Source organism: Poecilia formosa, unplaced genomic scaffold, assembly GCF_000485575.1.
Source record: "Poecilia formosa unplaced genomic scaffold, Poecilia_formosa-5.1.2 Scaffold1, whole genome shotgun sequence".
Lineage (NCBI taxonomy): Eukaryota > Metazoa > Chordata > Actinopteri > Cyprinodontiformes > Poeciliidae > Poecilia > Poecilia formosa.
The window spans coordinates 3,444,001-3,467,823 of NW_006799940.1; the positions used below are offsets into that span (position 1 = coordinate 3,444,001).

The window sequence follows — 23,823 nt, forward strand, 5'->3', positions numbered from 1 at the left end:
AAGCTCCACGAATCCTTTCCGGGTCGCAAGAAGCTAAGCACACCCATGTACGTGAGCTAGCGGGCCCGATTTATCATCTTAAGAACATAAGAAGTCGTCTTCAGCGGCACATTTGAACGCGTCCAGCGCAGAAATTCCCAGTTTATCGTCGTGTAACCACATGACACAGGTGAGTTTCTATTGATGGCTAAGATGTTCGGAGCCGTTCGGAGACGTGTGCTGCTAACAGCTAGCAGGGGCAGGAGGCGCATGTGATTTGGAAACCGGGTTGTTAGCATCGCCGCTAACAGATGTTAAAGTAGCCGTTTTTTCCACTTTAGTGAGCCACCAGTGTTCTTTTCCCACTTTTTAATCACAAAATCTGCTTGAGTGAACTCTCCCCGGGATTGATAGAATCGTTTTGAAATGCTATTTTTCGTCTCAGTAAATGTTCATGTCAGTTTCTTTAAAAAAAAATTGCCAGCGTTGCATCATCCCATTCAAACACAAAACTACGTGTAAAATAAAATACTGGAGCTTGAGCATCAAAGTAGTCAATTATTCCGATTACTGTCTTTACATGTGAACGCATCACTAAACGGTTGAGAGATGAGGGATATTTTTCTCTATGTTAGATTGTAGAGATGACTGTTTTCTGTAGCCACAAATATTGGTTCCACACTTCCTCCATACGCCCCCCCCCCCCGTGAATTTTGGAGTATATTTTATAGTATTTCTTATTGTAGGGTCAAATACACACTTCTTTTTTGTTGTTTAATGCAAATCTACTAATATATGTGGCTTTTTGCTGTGTCACACTAGAAAACATCTTTCTGTAAGGTATTGGTTACTCCACTTATTTTTATAGCTCAAATGAAGCAGTAATTAAGTCAACAACTTAACTTAACTTTTGCCCAGGTAACCTAATTGAAAATAAATGGTAAATTGTAGTACTAAACTAGAATTTTAAGCCAATGAATAAAGGTGTGTTCTGTTTCAAAGATGTCTCCACTAACGCGGCTTTTAAAGGTGCAAAAGTTTTGACCAGTCTGGTGGCGCAACCAAGAAACTTATAAACAGTTTAAACTGGATGCTGAAATCAGCAAGATCCCTGCACAAGTTTGATTATATCTTTAAGCTAATTTAATCCCCATACCTGCTTGTAGACCTCTGCGACCTTACTGTGAGGCCTTAAGGGGATTATAACGGTTTCTTGAGGTAGATTTGAAGGAAATAAGTCTTTTGACACAGTTAACTTTTAAATATCAAGAAGATGGAGCCTAAGTTGTCTTTTCCTGTTTTTTTCTAAGCAACTGCTCAGCTTAGATAAGAATTACTGCCGCCTTTAACTCCTTTGTGCTTCCATTTAGATAAACTGCCTGCTGTTCTTTTTTTTTCTTTCGTCAGTAACCTAATTGTAAGCATTTCTTCCGTTTGTTTCCTCGCAGCGATGCCGGGTCTAAGCTGTAGGTTTTACCAGCACCGGTTCCCAGAGGTGGAGGACGTCGTCATGGTGAACGTGCGGTCAATCGCCGAGATGGGGGCCTACGTCAGCCTCCTGGAGTACAACAACATCGAGGGCATGATCCTCCTGAGCGAGTTGTCGCGGCGACGTATCCGCTCCATCAACAAGCTCATCCGCATCGGCCGCAACGAGTGTGTCGTCGTGATCCGAGTCGACAAAGAGAAAGGTGAGAAATGAAAATGAACAGCATTTTAAATCTACAAATAATCACGTGGATGCTAATTGTACGCACATCTGACCTTTGACATCATCAACTGACCATTTAATTAATCCTATTAATTTTGGTTGTTTGCCTTTAAGCCTGCAGGTTGAAATTTATGTCGGTTTAGACCAGTCGTCCATTCACATCCTGCTGTTGGTCTGTTAACAGGAACTAGAGAACAGGAAATGTAAAACTCCAGCTCTGGCTTCACTAAACTGAATGTTGTTTATGTATTTACTTTTCAACTATTGCTACTGGTTTCTACAGTTTATGCACACTAATAAATCACTTCAAAGTTTTAGCAGATTTGCTCTATGAAAATGAAGTTTCTCTGTCAGAATGACCATGTCAACTTCCCCCCTCCAGGATACATCGACTTATCAAAAAGAAGAGTTTCACCAGAGGAGGCCATCAAGTGCGAAGATAAATTTACCAAATCTAAAACTGTGAGTTGTGTAATTTATCCTCGTTTTCCTGCTTTAAGTTGTTTCTTCACTTATGTGAGGAGGAGGAGAAGTAGGGAGTCGGCTGACGCTTTGCACTGCGCCGATTCCTGCAGGTTTACAGCATCCTGCGGCACGTGGCGGAGGTTCTGGAGTACACCAAGGACGAGCAGCTAGAAAGCTTGTACCAGCGCACCGCCTGGGTCTTCGACGAGAAATACAAGCGGCCAGGATACGGTGCTTACGACGTCTTCAAACAGGCCGTGTCGTGAGTCCCATGCAAGATTCCACCCAGAGTCTGAATTCGATCAGCTTCCTGTTGGTTTTCGTTTATAACTGCAAATGCTCCATTTTGACAGAGATCCCACCATCCTGGACGGTTTGGATTTAACGGAGGAGGAGCGCAGCGTGCTGATCGACAACATCAACAGGCGGCTAACGCCGCAGGCTGTCAAAATCAGAGCAGGTTTGTTATTTCTCGGATGAATTGCGCAGGACGAAGACGAACAGATGATCAGTTTGTTTTCCTCTGCAGATATTGAGGTTGCATGCTACGGCTACGAGGGCATCGATGCAGTGAAAGAAGCTCTGAGGGCCGGACTCGCCTGCTCCACAGAGGTCATGCCCATCAAGGTGATGCCTCCACCTCCTCCATCTTGTCTGTTATTAATGTTTAATTACCGCCACCGTGGCTAACTGTGGTTTCTGTTTGGTTTAGATCAACCTGATCGCCCCCCCTCGATACGTGATGACCACGACCACCCTAGAGCGGACAGAAGGCCTGTCTGTCCTCAACCAGGCCATGGCTGCGATCAAGGAGAAGATAGAAGAGAAGAGAGGCGTCTTTAACATCCAGATGGAGGTGAGGAATTCCCGCTGCGTTTAGGAACCAAATATTTATCAAAGTTTCCACAATGTTCTCTTTAAGTTGCTGCAGTTTGGAGGCAAAAATGCTACCTTTGATTTTTCTCTAAAGCAGATAATTCACCCTTGTAAAGAAACGTGATCAAAACAGCAGATTGTAGGAAATCCAAGATGAATTTACATACATTTGGTAGAGACATCCAGCAAGTCTTTTAGCGGATATCTGTACCCAGTTTAAACACCTTGAGACTAAATTATACATTTTTGTTGCGAATGAAGCTCAACCTGAGTTAGCTTTGATGGAGAGCATCTATAGAACATCAATTTCTAGTCTGGCAACAGTTTCTTGGGCTTTGACTAGGCCATTCTAGCACATGAATAGCTTGGATCTAAACCATTTCATTGTTTCTAGCGTTGTGACTTTTGTCCTGCTGGAAGATAAATCTCTGTTCCAAGTAGTTTTTGGAGACTCAAAATGGTTTTCTCTTTGAATTGCCTTGTAATTGGCTCCATTCCCCCCCATAAAGCTTGACAATCTTTGGTTTTGCTACTGAAAAAACATTTTTTCCCTCAGCAAAGGTTTACATGTAGGGCATAAAGTTCAGTTGATAAGATCATCTAGTTCCACGTTTGCTGTGTCCCCCCTACCCAGCTTAAACTAGAAAAAAATGATCTTTTAAGGCTTTTTTTTTTTTCTCGCCTTACTTCCGTAAAGTAAGGCGAAAACATGATTAACTCTTGTCCTTGACAACCAATCCTGCATAGTTACCATGGGCCTCTTGACTGCTTCTCTGATTAATGATCTACTGGCTGGCTTTGTCCGTCTGCTGTGCTCTTTGTGTTTTCTAATAAATCTCTGATTCCTTCTGAGGCATCAGCAGAAAGGGTGATGAATATAAATGCACACTGCACTTACCAGATCTTTATTTTTGTAAAATCCCTTTCTTTCAACTTCCCAATAACATGTTACTTTGCCTTGGTCCATTACACTAAGTAATAAATAAAAATACTAGAGGTTTGTGGACCTGTAAGGATCCCCTGATTGGACTAAATTATTAACTCCAATCATATGGGTTTTTATTGTCCATGACATCTGGACATTTCTAAAGATGTGGCTGAGCAGATTAAATTTTATTGTTTTTTACAGACATGCTCTGCACAACTTTTGTATTGCTGCGAATTAAATTTGTTTTGTCCCATTAATAGTAGAAGTACCTGTGGGAAAAAAAAAATCAGGCTTTGTATAAATTTTTTTTCTGAACCAGACTGCCTTTTTCCTCCTATTTAATGTTGTTACATGTTCAAAAGTTTACATGATGTGCACTTAAATAAGACTTTATTATTTTTGTTCCCGACAGCCCAAGGTGGTGACCGACACGGATGAGACTGAGCTCGCCCGGCAGCTGGAGAGGTTAGAAAGGGAGAACGCTGAGGTGGACGGAGACGACGACGCTGAAGAGATGGAGGCCAAAACTGAGGACTAAAGAGACGAAGAATCAAAGAAGTTGTGGACAGGCCTGGTAGTCGGTTTCAACTTTTCAGGTTGCAAACATTTAAGTCATTTTCTTACTCGATTGGCAAAAGCAAAGGATCTTCTCAACCCACACGTGAACACAAGGATGGCTAAGCAAGTTTAACAGCAGGATAGTTTCAGTCTGAATAAACAGAAGCTGCTCAGTGGCCTTCACTTACCTTTTGCTTCAGAGCTCAGCCTCTTCAGTATCCATGGCTCCAAATCTCCGAGTGGTCAGTGAACGCGACTGACCGAAGGGACAGAAGAAGCTCATCTATCGACCGCATTCAGTTGTGATATTATCTTCCAGCTCCAAGGTGTTTTACCAGCAAGATCTGCTCTGTGTGTAGCTCACATGACATCAATAAAGTTCTGGAAATTTTCTTCTCAATGAGTCTTGTTCAGTGAAAAGCCCAATCTTGACAGGACTGCTTATTCTCAAATTTTTTGTATCTTTTTTCTGTCAGGCAAAAGTTTCTTCTTTGATAAGGCTACTGCTAACATCTTTGCTAGCTGGCTAGCTTTTTGCGTCTGGTGGGTAAGAGTAAATATAGTGCCTATTGGCTAATGTGTCTTTAAAAATCTTATGTCTTAATTAGATCTAAATGCTTTAATCAAGGAGACCAATCCCAAACAAACATTTGGATTAAATCATTTAAAACTAAACATACTTACAGCCTGTAATTACCGTAATTCGGGTGAAAATGAAAACTGCACATGCATTAAAAAAAAAAAAGTTTTAATCAAATGTTCACCATTACAAAAAAATAAATTTTCACAACTCCAAAAAGAAATTTTTCCTGTTCTTAGCTCCATTTCTTATAGTGGTTGTGACATGTGCTTTTTCCTCAAGATTGTTGCCACCCATAATTCTGTCCTGCTGAGGTGGTTTGTTGAGAAACTAATTATCAGGAATGTGGTAAAACAGAAAAAGGCTCAAGTTGCATCAATCTCCAAATAAATACACCCCTGTAAAAAAAAAAAAGTGCACTCTTTGAAGAACGCATACATCAAAGTCCAGGTATGCAAACAAGCCATTGTCCTCAACTTAAAATTGGAAAATTGTAGCTTAACTGCATGTGTGGAAGTAAAAGCACAGGACCAATGGAGACCGTGTAGGACTCGACTCTATGGAGTCTTTCATTACAGCCAAATGATTCTATATATACAGAAGCAACATGGACGTCAGCACCTGCACGGAGCCCGAGTGTGTTTTACAGGGAAAAACAAACATTTCTTGTCAATGTTGCAGTTTGTTCTGAATGACACGATTTCACAACACTTGTATAAACAGTTTGGGGAGGAAATATCTTCATTCAGTGGTTGTTTCTTACTTCACCAGTCCAATTTTCTTTGCTTCAGTTTCATAAATGAGCAACCGCCACATTTTCACAATGAAGACTTCAGCCTCTTCATCAAGCACCTGAGCAGGAGAGGAAAAAACATTGGTTTTAATGGTAAACTTGGATTAAACGTATCAACGTGAAGAGAATATTGCTCACCATGGCAACATCATCCAAGATGCTTTGGGGCATACTGTGAGCCATCACCTGAGAGCAGACACAAATATCAGTACATGGGCATTTCCAGCACCAGACTCTGTAGTTAAAAACAATACAAATAAACTAAAGAAAACTATTATACATAACCAATTATGATATTCATTGTAGTGGAATTCTACAGCAGCGACAAGGTAAACTAAAATATTATATTTTGAAAGGTTTCTCTTACACCCTATACAGTTGACTGATCTAAGAAAGTTACAAAAAATATATAAAAAATGTTCTCCCCAGGTTTTCTAGGATTTGGCAAATAGAAATAATTTTGGTGATTCCAATTAACCTAAAACAAGAAATGTTTGGTCTTGTTTAACTTCAGATTGTGATGGAAAAAAAAAATTATTTTTAATTTAAATACCTGATTTCAACTACAAATAACTCTTTCCAAATGTTATATCACACTTTCCAAACATTGAAAGGTATTTTTCACTCGTACGAACCTTTTCGTATCACTTCAATTTTTCTCAAATATCATAGACATTTTCTATTTTTTTTTTTTTTTTACATTACCTTTGAGCACACAAAGTCCACTAATGTCGGCTCTTCCTCACCGATGTATTCAATGATTTTTTTATTGATCCACGGTCGAACACGTCGCTCCATTAACGTCTGCGAAACAAGATCACAACACAGGAACTGGATTAAGATGTGAACACACCATGCCATTTACCAAAGTAAAACAAAAGGTCATCGGAAGAAAAGAAAATGTAAAGAAAAGCTTTGTTACCGTGTCAACCATGGACCAGTCCAGAGGGTAGGAGAACAGTTCTGGTTTGGCTGTCGGTATCTTCTCTATCAGACTCTTGATGTGCTTGCGTTTCTCCTCGGTGTTTGCTCCTTTTATGCTGGACAGTCCGGCGCCGTCGACGCCCAGGCTCTTGTCGTCGTCGTAATCCAGGGGCACCAGCTTCCGCTTGCGTGGCTGTTCATCTGCCTCCTCATCGTCGAACTTGTTGAAGACGCTGTCCACTGGAAGCTTCTTCCTCTTGACGGCATTATGCTGGCTGGGGCTCCCAGTAGCACCTGGTGTGGACACAGGTTAATCACAGAGTCCCTCCAGCTGAAAACATCTGGTTCTGGTTACTGTGGGACAATCTGGAAATCTGTCACCATCTCATTTTTTTTTTTTTTCTGTTTAGAGGTTTATCTGAACAAATCAGCTATATGAACTTGAAATGTAAATTATTGATTGAGTTAATCTAAAGTTGATTGATCTTATCGACTGACTAACAACTGATAAGCAGCCATTTTCTTAAAAGCTTGAGTTTTTTAAGCATCTCACACCGGACTCTGTTTTGACTGTTTTTCTATCTCGTTCTAGAATGGCCCCGCCATATTTGTTTCTGTATCAACTGGCTCCGCTTAAGGATGACCAGCCGCACCCTCTTCTGGATGGAGGCCAAACAACACATTAATTAATCGTTTTGAACTAATTTTAATCTTATAAACCATTAATTGACAACCGCAAGTCGATTAACTGTTTGTTGTTGCAGTAAGGTCATTAGTTTCCATTCATCAGTTGAGGCTTATTCACGCTAAAGCAAAAGAAACATGTTTTCCACTCACCCAGTTTTAGGCTGAGGCCAATCTTGGGCCGGTTCTCGTCCTGCGGCAGAGCGTCTGGCGGTGAGTTTTCGTGCGGGATGATGATGCCACACGGCGACTCCTCTCCGGGGGTGTTGGGAGACACATTGCCGCTCGCCGACGATACCGAAGGAGCGGCTGTGATGGGCCGCATCATGGGCTTCAGCTGTGGTTTTGCTTCAACGTTGTCTTCATCATTGTCATAATCTTCCTCCTCGCCTTCCTCTACCTCCTGGTCAGAGTGATGAGGATGCGGATGAGGATGAGGCCGTGCGCTGGGTTTAGCCTTTTCCGGCTCTTGTCTACGTTCCCTGTGGTCTCTGGACCCTCTGTGGCGTTCACGCTGCTCCTCGGGTTCGGGCTCTTGGATGATGGGGGGCTGCCTCAGACGCTCCTCCTCCTCTTCTTCCATCTAGACCAATCAGAAGCAGGTAAGAGGAAAGCCGCAACCAATGGCAGAATAAACAAGGAAAGCTCAATATGAAAGCTAATGTGCAGAGAGAGACTCTCGAGGAGAAAGTGACCTTCAACAACAGACAGCATGCCTCCTCACCACCGCTCCACAGAAACACAGTGAACCTGAGTTAAAGAGACAACGATACCCTGCGCAGCTCTGCGTCCGGGTCTGGATGTCCCTCGTCCAACAGCCTCTGTCTGATCTCCTCCAGCTCCTCCTTCTCTCTCTTCCTGTCACGCTCGTCCGCCTCCATCTCCTTCTCTCTGTCTCTGAGACGCTTCTGCAGCGCACTCCCCCTAGTGGTCGCAGTGAAAAACAGCAGCTCTCAGAACAATGACCACAGCTGCAGTGTTGCATGATTGGTTGAGGTAGATCTGGGTCACACATGCTCAGATTTTCTACATGTTTTTCATGTTATAAAAACTGTTTTCAATCATGTTCCCTCATTTTAATAGACATGAAAAGAGCGAGAGAGAGATATATTTCTGGTAAATGGGCCTTAAATTTGATACCACATCTCACAGAGAAGGAATGACAAAAGGAAGAATACCAAGGATGAAAGTGAGGAAGGAATGACAAGGAAGGTCAGAATAGAAAGAAGACAGGAAGAAAAACAAAACACAAAGTGAATAAGGACAAGGACAAAAAAATGACAAGGAATTGAAGCAAGGACAGAATCACACTAAGAACAAGAAAATTTGGAACAAGGACGAAACTGATGAAGGAAAGACAAAAAGAAGAGGTAAGAAGGAGTAGATAAAAGGAAAGAAGAGACCAGCAATGAATGAAAGAAAGACAATGAAGGACAGATGGTGGAAAAATAAGAAAAACAAGGAATGCTGAAGGGAGAAAAAGACTTAAACTGAAGAAAGTACAAGTGAGGACAAACAGAAACAGAGGATGCTGAAGATAGATGTATCTCATGTCTTTTCCCCCACATACTTGTCCAAACCAGGGTTAGAAAATAGGAGCCGTGCAGAATAATTAGGTGACAAGCTAAAGGTTCATCTATATTTGTTACCAGTTGGAAATTTTCAGGTCATTAACGTTAATATTTGTGCAATCATTTCTGTATAATCTCTCTTATGTTCAGACATCTGCAGCTTTGCTCTGATGTTCTCGCTCACCTGTAGTATTTGGGGTCATCTCTGTCATCATCGTAGTCTTCAAGAAACTCCTTCAGTCGTTTGCCTTCTTTTACCTAATTAGAAAAATGCAGAAACTATGATTTATGTACGCGTAATATACACATTTCCTGTAACAAGAGATGCATTTTTAAAGTTAGTGAATACTTTGTTGGATAATCAAGTGCTAATTGACTTCGCAAGTGAAAAAAGTCAGAATTTTAATCCTGAAAAATTAATTCAGAGTCGGAGAGTTCTGCACATGTTCACCCTGCTCTCACCATTTCTCGTCTGCGCTCATCTTCTCTTTCCGACTCCTTGGCATAATCCCGAGCCTTTTTCCGCTCCCTCAGCTCCCAGTTTTTCAGACGCTACAACAAACAATTAGGGTTAAATACAGACACAAGAAATTTGATATTTTAGAAAAAACTATAGGTAAAGACATTTCAATTTTACTAGGGGGAAAAAAACAAACTTTTTTGTAGTGGTCCTTTTGCGGGTCACTAGATTTTGATGTAGTTACAGTCAGAAAAAGAAATTATATCTTAACAGATCGAACACCTTTTGATATACAACCTTTAATCATGCATTTTTTTTTTTTTACCTCCTGATATGCCGCCTCCTTGTCTCTGAGTTTTCGTTCCAGCTTCCTACGTTCGTAAGCGTCCTCTTCATTTTCTTGGTCACGCTTCTTGTCCCTCTCCCGTTCTCTTTCTCTCTCCCTCTCTCTGTCTCGGCTCAATTCCCTTAAAAAAAAAAAAAGAAAAAAGGTTTCGATACATTAGATTTTAATATCCCCTTAGATGAACATGTGTAATAAACAAGTTAAAAAAGTTAAAATCTTCAGAAAATGAATTGTCTGCACTGACTTAATGATTTACTTGATAGTTTCTTTGTCCATCAACTCTGATAAAACTGTACAAAATGTGTTCTATAAATAGAAACTGATAAAAGCCATTAAATACTGTGATAGGCAGGTTTAAGCAGCAACACAGCAACACTTTAAAATGGCACAAAACACATTTACACAAATAATTAGACTTTTAGATGCAGACTACAAATCAGACTATTTCAAATAAGAATCTCAACGTATTCAAGGTTCATACTGAACGTTTTACTTCACAAAAGTGTCCTTGGCTGTAACAGGTGTGCATCTATCTACGTCACCTTGATCGGCTGCGCTCGGTGCTCCGGTCACGGCTGCGGTCTCTGTCCCAGTCTCGCTCTCGTTCTATCTCCCTGTTCCTGCGGTCACGCTCTTTGTCGCGGTCTCTCTCCCTCTCCTGTTCCCGTTCCCTCTTCCTTTCTCTCTCACGCTCCTTCTCCCTTTCGCGATCCCGCCGCTCTCTTTCCCGCTCTCGCTCTTTTTCTCGCTCCCTCCTTTCGCGCTCGAACTCCAGCCGCTCCTTCTCCCGCTTGTCTTTCTCCTCTTCGAGTTTCTGCAGAGCAAAACACACACAGGCTCAGGATTTGCCACTTGACATCCAGGAGGAATCTGCTGTAAGCTCTCATATGTACACAGATCAAGTGGTTTCCAGAGTTTGAGAGGTTTCCAAGAAACATGCCCTAATAACTATGAAGCCACAATCCTATCTGATGGCACAGAAGACTCCCACTCACAGAGACTTTCTGTATCTAAAGCAACATGGTGTGCTCTGTTGCTTCAAAAGGTGAAGGATAAAACTAGATTTTAGCAAGAATGTAACTGGAAACCACTCAAATAGCAGGATCTGTGGAACACATTTGACTTTTGGCATTCGTAACAACAAAATGCAGCAAATGAAAAATACTTTTTCTTCCTTAAGATCCCTTCTTTCAGGAAAAAAAGGAAAACAAAAAAAACAAAAAAAAAACAAAAACAAGAAACAGGCATCAGTCTTTGGTTGAACTAGTTGTTTGTGACTTACAGGTGTTGAACTACGGACTCAGGCCTTCGCTGCCCCTACAAGCCTTTTAAGTTAGGCCTGGGAGGAAAGCAGGTCACACGGTATATAAGGGAAAAACATTATGGGATTTTTGTCTTGCTTAAGCATCAACATAATCATCAACAATAGCCTTTCATTTAGTGGCTAACACCGCATTTGGAGTAACTCTACATCAACAAATGAACATTAGTTACATTTCTGCACAGATATATGAAATTGTAGAAGCAGTCTTACCCCTGCAGAAGTCTTCAGCTGCTCTTCTTGACTATTCACACACACACACACACACCAACCATACAATTTAGCTGAATTACACACAAGGCTTTGAAGGCACTTCAGGAAAAAAAAAAAAACATTTATCTTACTTTGTGCTGTTATAGAAAGGAAACTGACAAACTGCAGCAAATAGACTAACAGAAAGCCTTGGGTGTAATACAAGTTGAAAAAGAAAACGTGACAAAATTGTGACCTTAACATCTAAAGGTGTTGTTTTTAAAGTGCATTACTTTACTATCCTGACATTAATTTGCATCTTTCATTGACTTGTCCTGTGCTCTACTCTCCATCCAGACATGAGACTGGTCTATTCTATATACAAAATTTGTTACCAAAGAACCATGACTTTCTGGATGTCTCTGTCCAGTTTTGATGCTTCCCAAACACCCCTACCTACAGCAATACACAGTCAGGTCTCCATAATCCTTAAAAAAGACATAAGGTCCTAAATGATTCTCGCATTCCTGCCAGATAANGCACTTACCAGATCTTTATTTTTGTAAAATCCCTTTCTTTCAACTTCCCAATAACATGTTACTTTGCCTTGGTCCATTACACTAAGTAATAAATAAAAAATACTAGAGGTTTGTGGACCTGTAAGGATCCCCTGATTGGACTAAATTATTAACTCCAATCATATGGGTTTTTATTGTCCATGACATCTGGACATTTCTAAAGATGTGGCTGAGCAGATTAAATTTTATTGTTTTTTACAGACATGCTCTGCACAACTTTTGTATTGCTGCGAATTAAATTTGTTTTGTCCCATTAATAGTAGAAGTACCTGTGGGAAAAAAAAAATCAGGCTTTGTATAAATTTTTTTTCTGAACCAGACTGCCTTTTTCCTCCTATTTAATGTTGTTACATGTTCAAAAGTTTACATGATGTGCACTTAAATAAGACTTTATTATTTTTGTTCCCGACAGCCCAAGGTGGTGACCGACACGGATGAGACTGAGCTCGCCCGGCAGCTGGAGAGGTTAGAAAGGGAGAACGCTGAGGTGGACGGAGACGACGACGCTGAAGAGATGGAGGCCAAAACTGAGGACTAAAGAGACGAAGAATCAAAGAAGTTGTGGACAGGCCTGGTAGTCGGTTTCAACTTTTCAGGTTGCAAACATTTAAGTCATTTTCTTACTCGATTGGCAAAAGCAAAGGATCTTCTCAACCCACACGTGAACACAAGGATGGCTAAGCAAGTTTAACAGCAGGATAGTTTCAGTCTGAATAAACAGAAGCTGCTCAGTGGCCTTCACTTACCTTTTGCTTCAGAGCTCAGCCTCTTCAGTATCCATGGCTCCAAATCTCCGAGTGGTCAGTGAACAAGACTGACCGAAGGGACAGAAGAAGCTCATCTATCGACCGCATTCAGTTGTGATATTATCTTCCAGCTCCAAGGTGTTTTACCAGCAAGATCTGCTCTGTGTGTAGCTCACATGACATCAATAAAGTTCTGGAAATTTTCTTCTCAATGAGTCTTGTTCAGTGAAAAGCCCAATCTTGACAGGACTGCTTATTCTCAAATTTTTTGTATCTTTTTTCTGTCAGGCAAAAGTTTCTTCTTTGATAAGGCTACTGCTAACATCTTTGCTAGCTGGCTAGCTTTTTGCATCTGGTGGGTAAGAGTAAATATAGTGCCTATTGGCTAATGTGTCTTTAAAAATCTTATGTCTTAATTAGATCTAAATGCTTTAATCAAGGAGACCAATCCCAAACAAACATTTGGATTAAATCATTTAAAACTAAACATACTTACAGCCTGTAATTACCGTAATTCGGGTGAAAATGAAAACTGCACATGCATTAAAAAAAAAAAAGTTTTAATCAAATGTTCACCATTACAAAAAAATAAATTTTCACAACTCCAAAAAGAAATTTTTCCTGTTCTTAGCTCCATTTCTTATAGTGGTTGTGACATGTGCTTTTTCCTCAAGATTGTTGCCACCCATAATTCTGTCCTGCTGAGGTGGTTTGTTGAGAAACTAATTATCAGGAATGTGGTAAAACAGAAAAAGGCTCAAGTTGCATCAATCTCCAAATAAATACACCCCTGTAAAAAAAAAAAAGTGCACTCTTTGAAGAACGCATACATCAAAGTCCAGGTATGCAAACAAGCCATTTTCCTCAACTTAAAATTGGAAAATTGTAGCTTAACTGCATGTGTGGAAGTAAAAGCACAGGACCAATGGAGACCGTGTAGGACTCGACTCTATGGAGTCTTTCATTACAGCCAAATGATTCTATATATACAGAAGCAACATGGACGTCAGCACCTGCACGGAGCCCGAGTGTGTTTTACAGGGAAAAACAAACATTTCTTGTCAATGTTGCAGTTTGTTCTGAATGACACGATTTCACAACACTTGTATAAACAGTTTGGGGAGGAAATATCTTCATTCAGTGGTTGTTTCTTACTTCACCAGTCCAATTTTCTTTGCTTCAGTTTCATAAATGAGCAACCGCCACATTTTCACAATGAAGACTTCAGCCTCTTCATCAAGCACCTGAGCAGGAGAGGAAAAAACATTGGTTTTAATGGTAAACTTGGATTAAACGTATCAACGTGAAGAGAATATTGCTCACCATGGCAACATCATCCAAGATGCTTTGGGGCATACTGTGAGCCATCACCTGAGAGCAGACACAAATATCAGTACATGGGCATTTCCAGCACCAGACTCTGTAGTTAAAAACAATACAAATAAACTAAAGAAAACTATTATACATAACCAATTATGATATTCATTGTAGTGGAATTCTACAGCAGCGACAAGGTAAACTAAAATATTATATTTTGAAAGGTTTCTCTTACACCCTATACAGTTGACTGATCTAAGAAAGTTACAAAAAATATATAAAAAATGTTCTCCCCAGGTTTTCTAGGATTTGGCAAATAGAAATAATTTTGGTGATTCCAATTAACCTAAAACAAGAAATGTTTGGTCTTGTTTAACTTCAGATTGTGATGGAAAAAAAAAATTATTTTTAATTTAAATACCTGATTTCAACTACAAATAACTCTTTCCAAATGTTATATCACACTTTCCAAACATTGAAAGGTATTTTTCACTCGTACGAACCTTTTCGTATCACTTCAATTTTTCTCAAATATCATAGACATTTTCTATTTTTTTTTTTTTTTTACATTACCTTTGAGCACACAAAGTCCACTAATGTCGGCTCTTCCTCACCGATGTATTCAATGATTTTTTTATTGATCCACGGTCGAACACGTCGCTCCATTAACGTCTGCGAAACAAGATCACAACACAGGAACTGGATTAAGATGTGAACACACCATGCCATTTACCAAAGTAAAACAAAAGGTCATCGGAAGAAAAGAAAATGTAAAGAAAAGCTTTGTTACCGTGTCAACCATGGACCAGTCCAGAGGGTAGGAGAACAGTTCTGGTTTGGCTGTCGGTATCTTCTCTATCAGACTCTTGATGTGCTTGCGTTTCTCCTCGGTGTTTGCTCCTTTTATGCTGGACAGTCCGGCGCCGTCGACGCCCAGGCTCTTGTCGTCGTCGTAATCCAGGGGCACCAGCTTCCGCTTGCGTGGCTGTTCATCTGCCTCCTCATCGTCGAACTTGTTGAAGACGCTGTCCACTGGAAGCTTCTTCCTCTTGACGGCATTATGCTGGCTGGGGCTCCCAGTAGCACCTGGTGTGGACACAGGTTAATCACAGAGTCCCTCCAGCTGAAAACATCTGGTTCTGGTTACTGTGGGACAATCTGGAAATCTGTCACCATCTCATTTTTTTTTTTTTTCTGTTTAGAGGTTTATCTGAACAAATCAGCTATATGAACTTGAAATGTAAATTATTGATTGAGTTAATCTAAAGTTGATTGATCTTATCGACTGACTAACAACTGATAAGCAGCCATTTTCTTAAAAGCTTGAGTTTTTTAAGCATCTCACACCGGACTCTGTTTTGACTGTTTTTCTATCTCGTTCTAGAATGGCCCCGCCATATTTGTTTCTGTATCAACTGGCTCCGCTTAAGGATGACCAGCCGCACCCTCTTCTGGATGGAGGCCAAACAACACATTAATTAATCGTTTTGAACTAATTTTAATCTTATAAACCATTAATTGACAACCGCAAGTCGATTAACTGTTTGTTGTTGCAGTAAGGTCATTAGTTTCCATTCATCAGTTGAGGCTTATTCACGCTAAAGCAAAAGAAACATGTTTTCCACTCACCCAGTTTTAGGCTGAGGCCAATCTTGGGCCGGTTCTCGTCCTGCGGCAGAGCGTCTGGCGGTGAGTTTTCGTGCGGGATGATGATGCCACACGGCGACTCCTCTCCGGGGGTGTTGGGAGACACATTGCCGCTCGCCGACGATACCGAAGGAGCGGCTGTGATGGGCCGCATCATGGGCTTCAGCTGTGGTTTTGCTTCAACGTTGTCTTCATCATTGTCATAATCTTCCTCCTCGCCTTCCTCTACCTCCTGGTCAGAGTGATGAGGATGCGGATGAGGATGAGGCCGTGCGCTGGGTTTAGCCTTTTCCGGCTCTTGTCTACGTTCCCTGTGGTCTCTGGACCCTCTGTGGCGTTCACGCTGCTCCTCGGGTTCGGGCTCTTGGATGATGGGGGGCTGCCTCAGACGCTCCTCCTCCTCTTCTTCCATCTAGACCAATCAGAAGCAGGTAAGAGGAAAGCCGCAACCAATGGCAGAATAAACAAGGAAAGCTCAATATGAAAGCTAATGTGCAGAGAGAGACTCTCGAGGAGAAAGTGACCTTCAACAACAGACAGCATGCCTCCTCACCACCGCTCCACAGAAACACAGTGAACCTGAGTTAAAGAGACAACGATACCCTGCGCAGCTCTGCGTCCGGGTCTGGATGTCCCTCGTCCAACAGCCTCTGTCTGATCTCCTCCAGCTCCTCCTTCTCTCTCTTCCTGTCACGCTCGTCCGCCTCCATCTCCTTCTCTCTGTCTCTGAGACGCTTCTGCAGCGCACTCCCCCTAGTGGTCGCAGTGAAAAACAGCAGCTCTCAGAACAATGACCACAGCTGCAGTGTTGCATGATTGGTTGAGGTAGATCTGGGTCACACATGCTCAGATTTTCTACATGTTTTTCATGTTATAAAAACTGTTTTCAATCATGTTCCCTCATTTTAATAGACATGAAAAGAGCGAGAGAGAGATATATTTCTGGTAAATGGGCCTTAAATTTGATACCACATCTCACAGAGAAGGAATGACAAAAGGAAGAATACCAAGGATGAAAGTGAGGAAGGAATGACAAGGAAGGTCAGAATAGAAAGAAGACAGGAAGAAAAACAAAACACAAAGTGAATAAGGACAAGGACAAAAAAATGACAAGGAATTGAAGCAAGGACAGAATCACACTAAGAACAAGAAAATTTGGAACAAGGACGAAACTGATGAAGGAAAGACAAAAAGAAGAGGTAAGAAGGAGTAGATAAAAGGAAAGAAGAGACCAGCAATGAATGAAAGAAAGACAATGAAGGACAGATGGTGGAAAAATAAGAAAAACAAGGAATGCTGAAGGGAGAAAAAGACTTAAACTGAAGAAAGTACAAGTGAGGACAAACAGAAACAGAGGATGCTGAAGATAGATGTATCTCATGTCTTTTCCCCCACATACTTGTCCAAACCAGGGTTAGAAAATAGGAGCCGTGCAGAATAATTAGGTGACAAGCTAAAGGTTCATCTATATTTGTTACCAGTTGGAAATTTTCAGGTCATTAACGTTAATATTTGTGCAATCATTTCTGTATAATCTCTCTTATGTTCAGACATCTGCAGCTTTGCTCTGATGTTCTCGCTCACCTGTAGTATTTGGGGTCATCTCTGTCATCATCGTAGTCTTCAAGAAACTCCTTCAGTCGTTTGCCTTCTTTTACCTAATTAGAAAAATGCAGAAACTATGATTTATGTACGCGTAATATACACATTTCCTGTAACAAGAGATGCATTTTTAAAGTTAGTGAATACTTTGTTGGATAATCAAGTGCTAATTGACTTCGCAAGTGAAAAAAGTCAGAATTTTAATCCTGAAAAATTAATTCAGAGTCGGAGAGTTCTGCACATGTTCACCCTGCTCTCACCATTTCTCGTCTGCGCTCATCTTCTCTTTCCGACTCCTTGGCATAATCCCGAGCCTTTTTCCGCTCCCTCAGCTCCCAGTTTTTCAGACGCTACAACAAACAATTAGGGTTAAATACAGACACAAGAAATTTGATATTTTAGAAAAAACTATAGGTAAAGACATTTCAATTTTACTAGGGGGAAAAAAACAAACTTTTTTGTAGTGGTCCTTTTGCGGGTCACTAGATTTTGATGTAGTTACAGTCAGAAAAAGAAATTATATCTTAACAGATCGAACACCTTTTGATATACAACCTTTAATCATGCATTTTTTTTTTTTTACCTCCTGATATGCCGCCTCCTTGTCTCTGAGTTTTCGTTCCAGCTTCCTACGTTCGTAAGCGTCCTCTTCATTTTCTTGGTCACGCTTCTTGTCCCTCTCCCGTTCTCTTTCTCTCTCCCTCTCTCTGTCTCGGCTCAATTCCCTTAAAAAAAAAAAAAGAAAAAAGGTTTCGATACATTAGATTTTAATATCCCCTTAGATGAACATGTGTAATAAACAAGTTAAAAAAGTTAAAATCTTCAGAAAATGAATTGTCTGCACTGACTTAATGATTTACTTGATAGTTTCTTTGTCCATCAACTCTGATAAAACTGTACAAAATGTGTTCTATAAATAGAAACTGATAAAAGCCATTAAATACTGTGATAGGCAGGTTTAAGCAGCAACACAGCAACACTTTAAAATGGCACAAAACACATTTACACAAATAATTAGACTTTTAGATGCAGACTACAAATCAGACTATTTCAAATAAGAATCTCAACGTATTCAAGGTTCATACTGAACGTTTTACTTCACAAAAGTGTCCTTGGCTGTAACAGGTGTGCATCTATCTACGTCACCTTGATCGGCTGCGCTCGGTGCTCCGGTCACGGCTGCGGTCTCTGTCCCAGTCTCGCTCTCGTTCTATCTCCCTGTTCCTGCGGTCACGCTCTTTGTCGCGGTCTCTCTCCCTCTCCTGTTCCCGTTCCCTCTTCCTTTCTCTCTCACGCTCCTTCTCCCTTTCGCGATCCCGCCGCTCTCTTTCCCGCTCTCGCTCTTTTTCTCGCTCCTTCCTTTCGCGCTCGAACTCCAGCCGCTCCTTCTCCCGCTTGTCTTTCTCCTCTTCGAGTTTCTGCAGAGCAAAACACACACAGGCTCAGGATTTGCCACTTGACATCCAGGAGGAATCTGCTGTAAGCTCTCATATGTACACAGATCAAGTGGTTTCCAGAGTTTGAGAGGTTTCCAAGAAACATGCCCTAATAACTATGAAGCCACAATCCTATCTGATGGCACAGAAGACTCCCACTCACAGAGAGACTTTCTGCATCTAAAGCAACATGGTGTGCTCTGTTGCTTCAAAAGGTGAAGGATAAAACTAGATTTTAGCAAGAATGTAACTGGAAACCACTCAAATAGCAGGATCTGTGGAACACATTTGACTTTTGGCATTCGTAACAACAAAATGCAGCAAATGAAAAATACTTTTTCTTCCTTAAGATCCCTTCTTTCAGGAAAAAAAGGAAAACAAAAAAAACAAAAAAAAAACAAAAACAAGAAACAGGCATCAGTCTTTGGTTGAACTAGTTGTTTGTGACTTACAGGTGTTGAACTACGGACTCAGGCCTTCGCTGCCCCTACAAGCCTTTTAAGTTAGGCCTGGGAGGAAAGCAGGTCACACGGTATATAAGGGAAAAACATTATGGGATTTTTGTCTTGCTTAAGCATCAACATAATCATCAACAATAGCCTTTCATTTAGTGGCTAACACCGCATTTGGAGTAACTCTACATCAACAAATGAACATTAGTTACATTTCTGCACAGATATATGAAATTGTAGAAGCAGTCTTACCCCTGCAGAAGTCTTCAGCTGCTCTTCTTGACTATTCACACACACACACACACACCAACCATACAATTTAGCTGAATTACACACAAGGCTTTGAAGGCACTTCAGGAAAAAAAAAAAAACATTTATCTTACTTTGTGCTGTTATAGAAAGGAAACTGACAAACTGCAGCGAATAGACTAACAGAAAGCCTTGGGTGTAATACAAGTTGAAAAAGAAAACGTGACAAAATTGTGACCTTAACATCTAAAGGTGTTGTTTTTAAAGTGCATTACTTTACTATCCTGACATTAATTTGCATCTTTCATTGACTTGTCCTGTGCTCTACTCTCCATCCAGACATGAGACTGGTCTATTCTATATACAAAATTTGTTACCAAAGAACCATGACTTTCTGGATGTCTCTGTCCAGTTTTGATGCTTCCCAAACACCCCTACCTACAGCAATACACAGTCAGGTCTCCATAATCCTTAAAAAAGACATAAGGTCCTAAATGATTCTCGCATTCCTGCCAGATAACAGCAAAAAAAAAAAAAAAAAAAAGTCATGACGAAAGATGCACAGAGAAATTGGCTGGTTACTCTAATCCTACTCATAAGATGACGGGCTACATAAAATTTCAACTTATGCCCTCTTTATTCGGAAACATTAGTTAAAACTTGTTGAGCTGCGTAGCTGTGTAATGTTGACTGCTCACCATCTATGTCTCATATGCACACTATTTTGCCTCCGATCTTACTAGAAATGACTAAAAACTTAACACCAGAAATTGTGAGCATTTTCCTAAAAATAATATTAAGCAAGACAAAGTTACTGTAGCCATTTTTAGTTGGGTTTTATTTATAGATACCTCTGTGGCAAAACCTGGAAGACTCTATTTGCAGATTTTAAGCGATGAAGAGAAGCATCTCTGAAACCTGTTATATTTTACAATAAGCGTTGTTGTGAAGACTGTTCAATTTATCCAGTAGTTGTGGGCCGGGGGAGAGAAAGGTATTTTTATGCTATTTGTAAAAGTACAAATAACATAAAAGTTATTTGTGTTATTTCAATTTAAAGATGAATTGAAATAGCAAACTAAAGGAAAAAAGAATCTGTGAACCAAAATCAGCCACAGAAACCATCTCTGCATCTCCAGTCATAAATTAGCAAAAACATTTGCCATCTGGCCTATTTTCACCAAACTAGAACAACTACTAACTATTCCAAATGCAACATCACTCATCTAACTAAATACTGAACAAAAGGAAGAGGTAAAATAATATTTAAAAGAATGTTTTTCAGGAAAAAATGAAAAACTTATTGCAGTGTTGAGGTTTTTTGTATTTCTTTTTTAACTAATGACACTAACTGTTATTCCTCTTTAGGGAGACAAAGGCTCAACAATGCCATGTTCCACAATAAAAGCCTGTTTTTCTTACTTACCTCTGTAAGAAGTACACTGATGTCCAGGTCTTTTGTTTTTGTTTCATTACATAAACATTATAGTTGAAAAAATATTCTTTAACTTCTATCGATGAGATCATGCTATAATTAAAGAGCTTTTATTTTTCATTTATATGAAGAACCATGTGCTTCTTTTAACCCTTTGCTCATAAATCTAACATTTATTTGGTATAAGAAAATAAATGCTATATTTATTTCCTTATATGATGAGTAGGTGAGAGAAAGAAGAGATTTCTTGACACACACACTCACTCACTCACTCTCACACACATAGAGCACGTACCTCGTCAGTCTTCAGATCATCATACTGCTGTGGAGAGGGCGCCCCCACCTCACACGAGCATAATAAAGGTTACAGCAAAAGTCACTGCAGTGGTTACTGAGTCCTTGTGCTTCAACATGAACACCATTAAGACAGACCATCATTTATGGAGAACTTGCACAGGTTCACTGACTCTGGACATTTCCAGGGACCTGCCAATGCATTCATGATTACGTAGCCAATATGTCATCTGTATTGCCGTGATAGACTAAATTCAACCATTTTAGCCCTGGTCGCAAAGGAAGTGTGCAGTTGCCCCGATGCAAGTCCTCAAGAGGGGGACGCCCAGTATATGTATAAAGGAAAAGAAGGCTGATACTTACATCCTATCCTGGCAACTTTTTCCAAAGCTCTGAGATTCATCTTGCTTTAGTCACCATATGATCACTATCATAATGGTGGGGTTTAATGAATAGATTAGCTTTAATGTAACTTTACATTGTCTCCATGCATTTTGTGTAATGAATGAAGAAATGGATCTAGAAAAGGTCACACCTAAGAATTTCACTAAGGATTTTTTTTGCTAAGCTAAATGTGCAGTAATGCATATGGTGTAAATGTTTGGTGGAGCCAATTTGTGGATGCGGGTTACAGACATCAGTTCTAATTAAAATATGCCAACTCTAGAAGTGAACTACGTGAGAAACTGTTGTCCAAAACCTGTAATGTCAATTGCAAAATAAATGAAGCCACTTTACCTTGTGAGTGTCGCGAAATTTACTAATCTCTCTGGAAATCAGGTCCCGCTTGTCCTCCTCAATGTCGATGGTGTTAATGTCGTCCTATCGGAAGGAGGGGGGAAAAAAAAACAAAGTCTCAATTCCTAAACTGATTCATTAATTAATTTCAAAACCCATGCCAAACAGAACAGAGTTTGGGTTTACCTCTTCTTTCTTTTCCTTTTTTCTCTTTCGCCTCTGAGCGTCGTCATCCTGCGAAGGCGCGTTGAGTTCTGCGGCGTATTCCCGCATCAATCCATCGATGGCGTCTTTCACTACCTGATCTCTTTTCTTCGTCTCCTCATCAAGAACCTCCACATCGTCACCTCCTTCTTCTTGTTCCTTTTTATTTTGCTGAAACACAAAATCATCCAAGCTTTATTATCGAGGCCCCCTCCAATTAAGACACTACAACAGACTATTTTATTTTGAGCGTGTATGCATGCATTTAAAAGTTAAATATGAAGTCATGTGCATGATACATTCTTGGAGTAAAGAATGGCTATTATTATTATTATTATTATTAACATGTCAAAACTAATTCACACCCCATTTGCTGTCTTCTTCTTGGCTTTCCACTCATCCAGCTGAGCTTTAGTCTTTGCGTCCACCTTCACCAGCAGGTTTTTGTCTCCAATCTGCAGGTCATGAAGCAGCCGTAGAGCTCGCAAGGTGGACTCCGGCTCTTTGTATTCACAAAAACCAAACGCTGCAACAGATAAGTTAATGAAACGAGACGTGAAAGCCTGAACAGACACAGAGGTTTAGGGGTTGAAAGCAAAATCCTAACCGAGAAACGAGCAACACCAAAGGCAGGTTAGTTGTACTGTCGTAAAAATGTGTTCAGGAAACAAAGACGTTCTATAAAGAAAGCCATTAACTACGGATTTTAATGTTAATTGTACTGAACCTAAACTGGTTGCAGTACTTTTTTACTAATTTACTGTTTCTGGTGTAAAACTCCTTTGGCAACCTGAGCAGGTTTTGGGGCAACCAGGTGACCAGGAATACATGTTGTAAACTACAACAAGCAACAGTTTAACCCACAGTTCCAACAGATCTTTGCCAGATTTTATATTTATCTAGGATCAAATTTCTAGGATATCTTTTGGGCATTTGAGAACTAAATATTCACATTTTGTGTTGCTAAAAGTAGAATTGGAATTTGGACTTGGAGAACATGTATATCTTACAGGCATGTTATACACAGTACGAGAAAATAAGGCTGAACTACTCAACAACAACAACAACAAAAAATTACTTTTCCAAGACATAATGATGCTTGAATTCCTGAATTACCTTGAAGTTTTCCAGAAGCTCCTTGAACTCGTTTCCAGCTCAAAACAATACCACATTTCTGCAAAAGTGGGACAAAAGGAAAAATCCGTATCACAAAATAAGAAATATTGTATATTTATAAATACTACTATTTATCTGATAGATTGAATAAAAAGCTGAGCTCATCTTAAATGTTTCATTTCTTTTCTTCGTCTTACCGCCAACAACTGTCTGATCAGCATGTCTGAAGCTTTCTCCGATATGTTCCCTACAAACACTGTGGTTGTGGGCCCGCTGCTCTCCTCGTCCTTGGCTCGCATCGCAGAAAGGTCTTTCTTTGGAACAGGAGGCTTACTGACGACCGGAACAGAAGGAACCATAACTGCAGGGGCCGGGGCCATGATGCCCATGTGAACTGGGATCATTGGAGTTCCTAAAACAGGCAGAGGAAATGCATAAATAAAGCAGAAACAAAGCTGCAAGAACAAAATGTATCTTAAGAAAGGTCATGAGAACATGCAAATCCTACAACACCCACCAGGATGCAAGTTTTTTTTGCTATCAGGAAGGGCAGTAAAACAATTCATTCCATGATAAAACTCTGTTTAAACAAAAATAAATCTATAACATCTGGAAACTCAG

General features: G+C 40.3%; 3 protein-coding genes across 3 annotated transcripts in view; 1 reads left to right on the plus strand and 2 right to left on the minus strand.

Moving 5' to 3' along the window:
* The first annotated feature begins 23 nt into the window (after positions 1–23).
* On the plus strand, positions 24–4,917 carry eif2s1b (eukaryotic translation initiation factor 2, subunit 1 alpha b). Its single transcript, XM_007545516.2, has 8 exons — positions 24–169; positions 1,428–1,670; positions 2,073–2,152; positions 2,266–2,417; positions 2,509–2,615; positions 2,685–2,782; positions 2,868–3,011; positions 4,372–4,917. Exons 2-8 carry the CDS (start codon positions 1,430–1,432, stop codon positions 4,495–4,497), a joined length of 948 nt encoding a protein of 315 aa, XP_007545578.1. The 5' UTR covers positions 24–169; positions 1,428–1,429; the 3' UTR covers positions 4,498–4,917.
* Positions 4,918–5,252: 335 nt separating this feature from the next.
* Positions 5,253–11,741, minus strand: LOC103135193 (RNA-binding protein 25-like). The gene is made up of 11 exons (XM_007547811.1): positions 11,735–11,741; positions 10,418–10,712; positions 9,855–9,996; positions 9,532–9,621; positions 9,254–9,327; positions 8,272–8,422; positions 7,652–8,081; positions 6,813–7,108; positions 6,596–6,694; positions 6,029–6,076; positions 5,253–5,949 (listed from the first exon to the last, which is right to left on the minus strand). The coding sequence occupies exons 1-11, from the start codon at positions 11,739–11,741 to the stop codon at positions 5,857–5,859; spliced, it is 1,725 nt and encodes a 574-aa protein (XP_007547873.1). The 3' UTR covers positions 5,253–5,856.
* A 1,518-nt stretch (positions 11,742–13,259) lies between these two features.
* Positions 13,260–23,823, minus strand: part of rbm25b (RNA binding motif protein 25b) — a 12,141-nt gene continuing 1,577 nt past the window's right edge. Inside the window, exons 3-17 of the mRNA XM_007545510.2 lie at positions 23,400–23,614; positions 23,203–23,260; positions 22,452–22,612; positions 22,069–22,257; positions 21,883–21,966; positions 18,425–18,696; positions 17,862–18,003; positions 17,539–17,628; positions 17,261–17,334; positions 16,279–16,429; positions 15,659–16,088; positions 14,820–15,115; positions 14,603–14,701; positions 14,036–14,083; positions 13,260–13,956 (exon numbers count right to left, since the gene is read on the minus strand). Coding sequence (XP_007545572.1) covers positions 13,864–13,956; positions 14,036–14,083; positions 14,603–14,701; positions 14,820–15,115; positions 15,659–16,088; positions 16,279–16,429; positions 17,261–17,334; positions 17,539–17,628; positions 17,862–18,003; positions 18,425–18,696; positions 21,883–21,966; positions 22,069–22,257; positions 22,452–22,612; positions 23,203–23,260; positions 23,400–23,614 — 2,402 coding nt within the window. The 3' untranslated portion in view covers positions 13,260–13,863. The remainder of the gene's footprint in view (positions 13,957–14,035; positions 14,084–14,602; positions 14,702–14,819; positions 15,116–15,658; positions 16,089–16,278; positions 16,430–17,260; positions 17,335–17,538; positions 17,629–17,861; positions 18,004–18,424; positions 18,697–21,882; positions 21,967–22,068; positions 22,258–22,451; positions 22,613–23,202; positions 23,261–23,399; positions 23,615–23,823) is intronic.